The sequence below is a fragment of the Gekko japonicus genome, unplaced genomic scaffold (assembly GCF_001447785.1).
Source record: "Gekko japonicus isolate JY-2015 unplaced genomic scaffold, Gekko_japonicus_V1.1 scaffold85, whole genome shotgun sequence".
Classification (NCBI taxonomy): Eukaryota; Metazoa; Chordata; class Lepidosauria; order Squamata; family Gekkonidae; genus Gekko; species Gekko japonicus.
Window position 1 is genome coordinate 1897083 of NW_015167531.1, and position 11214 is coordinate 1908296.

The following is an 11214-nucleotide window of genomic DNA, read 5'->3' on the forward strand; positions in this document are numbered from 1 at the left end:
GTCGGGGGAGATGCAGCAGCAGTAGACCCACTGCATGTGGCCAGACAGCACCTGGAGTTGTCTTCCTGGAGAAAAATGAGAAACACCAGCAGAGCATTGGAGCAGATCTGCCTTTTGATCCCTGCAGGAAGACATGTCCCATTTTTGTAAAGCAAAAACATAGTTGTATTTGTTCTACTGAACACTATAGCTGAGCATTGAGATATATTAACATATTTATATCCTTGTTAAATGGGAAAGACTGAGACAGCTGATTGCATATGCTTACAATGTCCCTATTATAATGATATACATTCCCAATATATTACGCCCTTTTTAAAAATATTCACCAGGAAGATCAGAGTAATTCTGCACTTCCCTCCTCCTTTCAGACTTCTCTAAAGAAATAATTCATAATGTAACGAAATTTTGTTTAACAGCATACACAATACAAAAACAGATGGCTGAGTCTGCAAATAACCGGCTATTGTGAAATGTGTGCAAGAATTTTGGGATAGTGGATTATAATGACCCACACCAGTTCTTTTTGTTGGTCTTGGTATTGCACATGGTTGTTTTTAGTGCTTTTCCCAAAACTTCTCAAGTTGATCTCATATCAACTAAACGGAACTGAACTAAGTATTTGTACCCTGCCTTTCTCTCCAGTGGGAACCAAAGTGGCTTATGACTTCATCCTGTTTTATCCTCACAACCACCACCTTGCGAGGTAGGATGAGCTGATAGTGACTGGCCCAAGGTCATCCAGTGAGGTTCTGTGACAGAGTGGAGATTCAAATCCAGCTCTTCCAGAAGCTAGTCTGACACACTAACCACTACACCATGCTGATTTTACATGTACACTCTGCCAAATATCCTTCTGTCATCCTACCCTTCCCACAAACGGGTGATGTGCAGTACACCATCCGTGAGGTGAATCTGGTCCTCAGGTTTCATCTGGCCCCAGAGGACTTATCTGGTATGGTTGCAAGATTTGGAGGCTACTGCTGTTTATGCTCTTAAAGAGATTATTTCTTCTTCTTCTCTTAGAATCATCTTGAAAACTATCTGCCCTCTAACGCTACGTCATCCACATTAAGGGCACTTTAAACACACTTTCAATGCACTTTGCAACTGGATTTTACAGTGTGAAACAGCAACAACTAAAGTGGATGGAAAGTGCATTGTTCAGCTTGTGTGAAAGCACCCTCAGTCTGCAATACCTCCTGGTTGCCATGTTACAAAAGAAATGCAGTCTTGGACCTTTCCAGGGCATGATGGTAAAACACACACCCTTCATATCTGATGAATAATTCAGAGGAACTTGTAAGCATGCGCTCCCCATTTGGTGATATTTCTAATGACCTTAATTTTAAAAAGGTATTATATTAGGTGTAGGCCCTACCTGTTGCCAGCAGGGGGCTCCAGTCCACTGTCCGGGATATCCTGGTTACCACAGAGTTTTTTCTCAGATGCTAGAGCGTCCCGGAATGGACAGGGCTGCTCGGGGGCGGGGCTCCCCCACCGGCCAGTTGAGCAGCAGTGGATTGGGCCCCCCGAGAGCAGGTAAAACCCCACCCCATTGGGGGGATGGCAACCCTAATTAGGTGTCATGATTCTAGGCCTAAGGCTAAAGAATAAACAGCCTGCAGGCCTCAAGGAAACCTCCCTTCTGCAAAGGCCTGCTGTCTTTGTGTAAAGTTTCCAGCAGGCCTTCATTTCCCAGGTACCTTCTAAGCTTCAGGATTGGACTGGGGGAAAAAAAGGGAGGGAAAAGCAGGCACCAATCACTGATGAGGACGCGGAGTTCTACCAGAGAACATATAAGGCCCTGCACAGGGAAGGAGGGTATTCACTCCCTGAAGCAGCAGTGAGGCTACTTTTGGGGGGAGTCGATCCCTTACCCACGGCTGGGTGAGTTTGGCCTACCAGGGGCAGGTACTGAAAGAGAATAGGAATCCAATAAAGGCAGTTGCATCAGGGAGCTTTGTTGTTTTCCATCCAGCTTCATCCTTTATGAGTTGCATCCTGCATAGCTGTCACATCCTTGTAACTTTTTGTAACTTTTCTCCTTTTTACTTACTTGCGATCACATTTGTTTATTCTGCCTGTGTTCTTCACATCTCAGATTTTTGCTCTCAGTTCCTCAACTGCACCAGATGGTTGGCTTATCAAGGCCTATCATCATATATAGTTGATTTTAATCACAGATATCCCTGTATTATTATCTAGTTTTCAGGATTTTTGTAAAAGTCCAGCAGCTGATCAAGAAAAACACAGGACTGCCTTTAATCCTGACAGTTCATTAGTGTAGCAGAAGAAACAGTAAATCTGTTGCTCTTTTAATCTTGAACAAGCGTCAACTTTAGCCTTGTAACTTGCCGCTGAGAAATTAATAAGCGTTATCATGATGCATTTCAATGCACCTGTTTGCCTGTCTTTATAACCACTTTGGGGATCAATCGTTTTATTTAGAGGATGATCATGAGAGGTTATCTTCCACAGATCCAATAAGTTTTCTTCCACAGGTCGCCAGTGAGGAAAATCCTCATAGGGCTGAATGGTAAAGATCCCTAAATTGTCTTCATCACAGGCCAACTGCCTCCTTTTTAGAATTCATACACTAAAATGTACAGTTTTTGTTTAAGATTCATTTAAAAAGACAAACAAAAAAGCCCAGTCCCATCTCTCACAAGGCCATACCATTCTGACTCAGGTCCCAGACCCGCAGGGTTTTGTCTCGGGAAGCAGAGACAAGGATGGAGCAGCTCTCGCCAGGCGCAAAGCTCAGGTCCCTCACAACATCCAGGTGCCCCGAGAGGTTGAACAACAAACTCCCTACAAACAGCAAGACACAGGTTTAAGCCCAGCGAGGCAGAAGAGCCAGTAAGGTCTGGGGAAGCAAGGTCAGGGAACTGAGGTGGGAGGGGAAGGGGCTGAATCGCTTCTTCCCAGCCACAGAAAAGGTTAGTGGTCCTTTTATAGTAAGCTAAATGAGTTGCAGGTCTAGCAGACACAGGGGGATAAAGAGGAAAGGTTTTCCAGCCACATGCACCCCATTTCCCAGAACAGAGCAACAATAAAAAGGCTGATCTTATTTGAATGGGGACTTCCGTCTAGCTCCTCTGTGTCAAATCTGCTACTATACAAACTCAAGCTTCTTCAGTTGCACTCCACTGCATTGTGGAACTGCCTGCAAAGGCATACACTCAAGGTAAGGTGCAACGTCACAAGATTAACCAGGGGGGATCGGGATTCTGGCAGTGGCTGGCATTGCACTTATTTTATTTTAAAATTGGTACAAATTGGTATTTTCCCCATGAACAATGTTGCCGGCCTTGACTCCTTTACGGGCTTAAAAATACATCTTAAAACATTTTACAGGCTTAAAAACACATCTTAAACATTAAGCAGCATTTCTATCCTGGCTTTTCCGCCAAGGAACTTGGGCAGTGGTTCCCCACCTCCCTTCAGTTTATCATCACAACCACCCTGTGATGTGGGTTCAGCTGAGAGCATGTGACTGGCCCAAAGACACCCAGTAAGCTTCACAGCGGAACCTTTACCTTTACCTTTTACTCCCTGGTCCTAGTCCCAAACTCTAACCATACACCACACTGGCTTTCTTAAGGAAATACCTGTCTCCACCTGCCAGACTTTAATCTGCCCATCATTTAGTCCCGTGGCAAGAACCAAGCAGGGAGCATGCTTTCTGGAGCTGGGAGGGAGCCAGGGGCTAAAGGCCAGGCCCCAGACAATCTGACCGCACTCCAAGGTCTTCTCCTTTGCCCCTCCTCGACCACTGGCTTCACCTTTGGTACAGTGGCCCTTGCGCTCCCAGGCTTTGCAGCTCCTGTGGAGAGAAATGGGAAGGGGGAGGCATGTCTAGGAGCTGGAAGGATCAGAGAGCATCTCATCTAGTTCCTTCTCCCATCCAAAGACAAGACAACAACCTCTCCCCTGATCCACTGGGACTACCCAGACCATTTCAAGCTATCACAAGCCATATACTAGAAACACAAATACATAAATTAACGGGCAAGCCAGTCAATCTTCAGCCTCAGTTCCTCATCCATAAAATGAGAAAAACCATAACCAGTTTCACTGGCTGATTGTCAGAATAAGGAACCAAGTTTCACTTAAAAAAAAAAAAAGTAAATATGCAGGAGAATTCAAAATATAGCCCATCTCCCAGGGCTATTTTTGGGCAGGAACGCACAGGAACGGAGTTCTGGCTGGCTCCTGAGTTGGCCACGCCCAGCAGGAACTCATTAGCATAATAGGCCACACCCGACAGCAGAAACTCATTAGGATTGGCTACATTAGGGGTGTGTGGCCTAACATGCAAAGAAGTTCCTGCTACAAAAAAAGCTCTGGGTTTTGACAACAAACAAGATAAACAGAATAAGAATCAAAAGGTGGGTGTGGCTGGATGACCACATTTCTGGTAACATGGGGGTGTGGCCTAGTATGCTAACGAGTGGTGCTGTCAGGGTGTGGCTTAATATGCTCATGAGTTTCTGCTGTTGGGTGTGGCCTATTATGCTAACGAGTTCCTGCTGGGCTTTTTCTACAAAAAAAGCCCTGCCATTTCCCATCCATTTTGAGTGGTGCAATCCCAGAACAGCTCTGCCAAGCCTCCAGTGACAAAACACGCTAAGTGCACATGAAGCTGCCTTATTCTGAATCAGGCCATTGGTCCATCAAGGTCAGTATTGTCTACTCTGACTGGCAGTGGCTCTACAGGATGTCAGACAGACATCTTTCACATCCCCTCCTGTCTGGTCCCTTTTAACTGGAGACCCCCCTGGGGATTAACTCGGGGACCCTCTGCATGCCAAGCAGATGCTCTACCACTAAGCCACAACCCACAAAAATCTGTTCTGGTCTATAAGGCAGGCCAGGCTTTACTAACATGAACAAAAGTTTGTGGGATTTATACAATTATAGTGAAAGCAAAACTGATTCTGAACTTGAGCCTTAAGCGAGTTTTTTTACTATAATACAGCTGAAACACTAGAAAGCCCCAACACAGCATCTGGTCCCTTTACGAACCACTTTGAGTCGATTAGTGTTATGCAGGGGTCATTTCCTGCAGGAGCGCACAGGAGCGGAGCTCCGGCAGTAAAGAGCCCAGGGGGCGGGCACAGGCAACAAGCCCCACCCCCTGCTCCCAGCAGCCCTTAGTCAGAGCAAGAAGCAGCCAGGTAAGTTGCAGAGCCCCCCCCCAGCCCCCCGGTCCAAAACAGTCCAGTGGCTCCTTTAAGACCAAGTTTTATTCAGGTACAAGCTCTCCCTCCTCTGCAAAGACAGATCTGCAAGTCCCCCCCCCAATAGCTGGCAATCCAAAACAGTCCAGTGGAGCCTGAGCGGTGGGTGTTGCCTTCTGACACACTTCCGGTGATGTGAGGGGGTGTGGCATATGCAAATAAGTTAAGCGAATGAGTTATGCTAATGAGCTCCTGCACCTCTTTTTCTACGAAATGACCCCTGGTGTTATGGATGCCAGCGTAGGGGGCCCACCATTCCTCCAGCTAGGCTGTGTTTATTTCTGGTCACCGCAGATCCATCACCTGAACTTGGTGACCTCTCCTCACCATAACCTGCTACCAGAAAGCCTACAACTGGAGTTGCCAGGGACTGAGCCTGAAATGTTAAGCATGCAAAGCACATAAGTGGCCACCAAGTCTTGCTGACTCCACTGGTATGATCCTCTTTGGGTGTGGATCTCAACGCACTGGCCCAGGGCATAGCAGGAGGAAGACTCATGGGTATACTCACTGCTCAGATTCCTCCAAAGGCCAAGGGAGCAGCTTGACAACACAGTGGCCCCGAGACCAAGCGAACCAAGCACCGTCTGGGGAGAAGGCCACGCTCCACGTCTCACAAGTTGATTTCCAGTAGAACGGCTGGGGCTGCCCAGGCTTCAGTTCAGCCACTAGGAGGGGCTCGCCTGGAGAAGGAGGCAAATGTTTTCTGAACTGACGTACACACAGTCAAGTTAGCGCAGGAAACAGTAAAAGTCACCTGCAAGGCGGGCAACTATCAGTCCGGCTAAATTGAAGGAGGCAAAGGCTGGCTCGCCAGCAGTTCACTGGTCCAGCTCGTGGGGCCTTTGGACTCAAGGCTCGAAACCAGCTTGCAGGTCAATTGATTACCCGGAGAAGTTCCACAGATATCGGCAGCCATGACTTGCTTACAGATTTATGCAAATAAATCACATTTTTGTCCTGCTCTTCCTCCAAGGAGCTCATTGCTGCTTACATGGATTTTCCCCTCCTCCCTTTTACTTCCACACCCACCCCGTGAAATAGACTCGGGCGAGAGAGAGACCCAAGGTCACACAGAAAGTTTTACTGCAGAGTGAGGGTTTGAACCGAGGCCTCCCCTGTCCTGGTTTAACACTAACTGCTGCCTCAAAGTGACCAATTTCACACACTATAAAGACACTCCAATATAATATTTACTCCAATGTCAGACTAGATCCCCACCTTCCGATATGCTATCAAAGAAAAGAGAGGGGCAATTTTGCATTCACATTCAAGTTACAAGTATGCTCAGCAAACATTTTGAGGGATATATAACCTTTTTGAGGGTGGTATCTAACATTCAGGGTCACCTTCCTTTCAAGTAAATACAGATATTGTTTGCTTTGTTTTTGTTGATCAGAGACAAATGCTGCTAGCCCAATTAAATTTCTGCTTTTCCAAGTACAATCATTTCCATGCTCAGTAGATTATGACTCAAGAGCTACTGGTTAATTTTTAAAAACAATATTGCTGTTTTCCCTTCAGTCAGGTAAGCTCGTATGTGGTTTTGATCTGCTGTTTTACACGCACGATCGGGGAAATGCTGGATTTATTTGTTTGTTTTTCAAATTTCTACCCCGCCCTCCCGGCCGGAGCTGGCTCAGGACAGCTTGCATAAAAGTTTAACTAATTAACTTTTAGTGTTTTATTCTTATTATATTTTATTTTGTAAGCCACCGCAGGCAGGTTCCACGAGGAGGTGGCATACAATATTTCTAAATAAATAGATAAAGGGGGGGGAGGTACAGGTGGAGAATAATTTCAAAGCCAGCCCACAAACAACAGGGGCTGTGTCTTGCCTTGTTTCTGATGTTGATCTGAATTGTAACAATTTCCACATATGCTGATTTGATTCCAGTTCCCTACCAGCCTGATAGAGAAGCAGCAGTCAATCCATATAGAAACTACTGGAGCAGGGGAACTGGATTCACACGCACACAGATCCTTTAGCAGCTTTGGACTACCCCCCCACCCCTGGAAATCCTAATCACAGACAATGTTCCCTCTAAGCTGCAGAGCCTTGTGAGCAAAAATGCTACTTTGTGAGCAACTGGCATTAAAGTTGTGAGCGGGCGATTTGACTAATGCATCAATTAGTTTGCTCTGGAGCCATCCTTCCTGAGCAAACACAAAAATGTGTGAGCCGGAGGCTAAAAACCTGTGAGCTAGCTCACACTAACTCAGCTTAGAGGGAACACTGATCACAGATCTTATACATTACATGCAAGGCAGCTTTTAGGTGGCAAACAATGCTTATACTAAAATGGGTCTCCAAAACCGTAAACAACAGAACAAAGAGATTTTTGTGGAGCTCAAACGTAAGACTACTATGGGCCATTTGGAATACTGCATTAAGTAATCAAAATGTCTACACTGAGTTTAAAACAGCCACAGAACCCACCTAGCAGCTTAGCAGCATTTCAAAGCAAAACACACAAAAAGAGACTCATCACTTCTCCCCATTATATTTTTAACTGTGCTAATTTATCACCTGTGGTGTGAAAGACGCCCATTGTCCCAATTAAATCCAATTTGAATTGAACTCAATTTAAAACAGCGTAAACTTTTCCTATCACTTCAACTATAGCAGAGAGAGAGAGAGAGAGAAACTTCCCCAGTATAATTTCTGAAAGCCAGACTGCATGTTAAAGAAACTGGAAAAGTGGCAATAGCCCTAACACTTTTTGCAAACAGATCTGATTACTTTCAGAGAGTCCCTGTGTTGGTCTGCAGTAGAACTGCCAGGTTCGAGGCCAGAAGCACCTTGGAAACCAACATAACAAGATTTTCGGGGTACAAGCTTTCCAGAATCAAAGCTTCCTTTAGCTATGAAGCTGGAGACTAATTTCAGTTCTTATCTGAGGACGGGAGCTTTGACTCTTGAGAGTTTATACCCCGGAAATCTTCTCAGTCCCTAAGGTGCTACTGGACTTGAGTCTATCTCACGTTGCCAACTTCCTGGCTGTGGGGGCCGAGATTTCTCAGAATTACAGCTAATCTACAGAACAGAAAGTTCAGTTCCCCTAGAGAAAAAATGGCAGCTTTGAAAGGTAGACTCTATGACATTCTAGCCCATCGAGGTCCCTCTCCTCTTCATGTTCCCTGCTCAAATCTCCAAGAATTCTCCAACTTGAACTTGGCAGCCTTAATTCCCTTTCCACTCTCCAGGACTCGTTTCACTGGACTATGCTAAACCGTACCATTGAACAGCATGGGGGGGGGGGGGGGGGGGAGGGAGGAACAGTGGCCCTTTATAGACTACCAACGTTTTGTTCAGGTATGCACTTCCCTGTACTAGCAGATCTAGTATGCAGATCCTCACTGGACAGTTATCATAGTCAGGTTTGAAAAAAGGCGTAAACCGACAGGAGAACCCGGAGGCCACTACGGACTGCGCTTTAAAGCAAGATGCAATTATGTAAAATTCAGATCTAATCAGGAAAAACGCAGCGCTCGTGGAGCACTTATGCTGAACTAATTAACACCGGGAAAGGGGACGAAGGCAGTCGCTGCTCCAGGGAGATCAAAATCTTAAACCCCAGTACGAGAGAGGGTGGGGCGGAATGTCTAACTACATCTCCAAAACAGACAGTTCTCTCGTTGAAGAACGAACGGGTAGGAGAAGAAGCAAGCAAGCAGTCCAAGTCCCTCACCCTCCTCCTCCTCCGCCGCCGCCTCCTTCCCCACGAGCAGGCGGTGCCGACGAGGGTCCCCCGGAGGCGTCTCCATCCGACTCACATCTGGGCCCGTATGAGGCTGGCGCTGCGGGCTACGGCGCCGCTTCCTCTTCCCGTTCCCGACCTGAACCAGTCACGTGACGACACAGCCGGGGGAGGGGAACGGAGGCGGGACGCCCGGCCGTGTTCGAGCCCCGGAGGACAGTCGGAGAGGAGGGCGGAGAAGAAGAGCGCCGCTTGGGTCTCTCCCCCTTTGCGCCCAGGGCGCACCGCCGCGGTGCCCACATCAGGATGGCTTCATGTCAAGCTGGGGCTGACCTTCTCTACTTATCCAGTGCATTGCTACTAATAAGTAACATTTTTGTTTAAAGGTACATTTTTAATCCCGCCCTTTCCCCAGGGATCTCAGGGCGGCGGCATACATCGCTTTCCCCTTCCCGATTTTATCTTCAGAACAGCCCAGCCAGACGGGTTAGGCTGGAAGCGACTGGCCCAAAATCATCCAGACAGTTTTATGGCCAAGTGGGGATTTGAACCAAGGTCCTCATGCCCAAGGAGCTGCGGTGGCTCAAGTGGTTAAGACGCTGAACTGCAGGCTGTGGAAGGTCAGTAGTTCAGCAGCACGGAAACGTCTTCGGACAGCGGTGGCTCTTCGGCTTTGAAACGGAGATGAGCACCGCAACCCTAGAGTCGGACTCAACTGGCTTTCGAGCAAGGGAACCTTTACCTTTACCCCATGCCCTAATCCAACACACTAACCACTATACTGCCTTGGGAACTAAGCTTGTCATTCTTCTGATGTGTTAAAAAATGTGTCCTCACTATTTTGAATGCTAATTTAACAAACCATTCCTGTATATACAACTATGATATGTAATTCCCATTTCATCGTCCGACGCACACGCTCACACCTTGAATAAAATTTTGTCGGTCTTAAAGGTGCCACTGGCCTAGAATCATGACTTTGTTCTTTCACTATACTACACTGTACACGTGTGTTTCTTCTCATTGCAACCCTGGACATACCAGCGATGACCATGTGAACAAGGACCTGGGTGTTTCCTCCACTTTGAAGCTCTCTACTTACCTAGTATATCTATTTTTAAACCTCACCTTTCTCCGAAAGAACTTAGGGTTTGCTCTTCCTCTCCTCATTTTACCCTTACGACAACCCTTTGAGGTAGCTTAGGCTGAGTAAAGCTGATCACCCAGTGAGCTTCATAGATGAAGGGGTTTTCAAACACCAGTTTTTCCAGGGCAACTGCAACATGTTGGCACTTGGCTTCCTGCCAGATATTGGATATGCTTCTTACTTTACAGATTCATATCCCCTTATCGACCAACTGGCAAAGAGCCAGTGGATTCTATCAATGTTGCGTGGGGGCCGGATCCTATACACCCCTTCCTCTGATAAACTCAGCCTCTCTTAGGATAATGGTTTCTTGCATCACTTGCAATAACCCTGTGAGGTAGGTTAGACTGAGAAACAGAGAGATTGACCCAAGGTCATCCTACGAACTCTACAGCAGAGTGAAGCCAGTTCTCCCCAGTTCATCACGCTCACTGCTAGGCCCACTAGTTTGCTCTCTAACATGCCTGCTCTGCTTCTTCAGGAAGGAAATCAGCTGATTTTACAGCTGCACATTTTGCATCCAGCAGAAGGGTCCACTGAGCTGTAGGTGGCTGGCTCCAGGGTCAGTGGCCAGAAGACTGCAGAAAGAACTAGACAGCCATGCTGGTCCAAAAGAAAAAACCCCAGATAGCGGTTTTTTCACTCAGTATTTGCATAAGACTGCAACTTCAGGAGGCCTGCTTAGAGAATCCTGATAGAACTTTTTCTCCCTGCCCCAGAATACTAGAACTCAAGGGCATTCAATGAACTTGGTGGGCAGTAGATTCAGGACAGATAAAAAGAAGTACTTCTTTACAGGAGTGAATTTGATGCTAGAGGATGTGGTGATGGCCAAAGGCATTGACTGCTTGAAAAGGGGATTAGACAGATTCACAGAGGATAGGTCTATCAGTGGCTACTAGCCATGGTGACTACAGGGAACCTCCATATTCAGAAGCAGTAAATATCAATGCCAGGAAACAGCATCAGGGGAAGGCCTCAGCCTCTATGCCCCATTGTTGGCTCTCCAGAGGAATTGGTCGGCCACTGTGTGAGACAGGATGCTGGACCAGATGCACCCCTGGACTGACCCAACAGGGCTCCTCTTTTGTCCCTTTTGGAGTCTGATAATTGCTCCATC

The 11214-nt window shown here is 46.8% G+C and overlaps 1 protein-coding gene across 1 annotated transcript in view; it reads right to left on the reverse strand.

Annotated features, from left to right (window-relative positions):
• Positions 1-9071, reverse strand: part of WSB2 (WD repeat and SOCS box containing 2) — a 16635-nt gene extending 7564 nt beyond the window's left edge. Inside the window, exons 1-5 of the mRNA XM_015413418.1 lie at positions 8939-9071; positions 5758-5929; positions 3615-3829; positions 2680-2814; positions 7-65 (exon numbers count right to left, since the gene is read on the reverse strand). Coding sequence (XP_015268904.1) covers positions 7-65; positions 2680-2814; positions 3615-3829; positions 5758-5929; positions 8939-9014 — 657 coding nt within the window. The 5' untranslated portion in view covers positions 9015-9071. The remainder of the gene's footprint in view (positions 1-6; positions 66-2679; positions 2815-3614; positions 3830-5757; positions 5930-8938) is intronic.
• Between the last annotated feature and the right edge of the window lie 2143 nt (positions 9072-11214).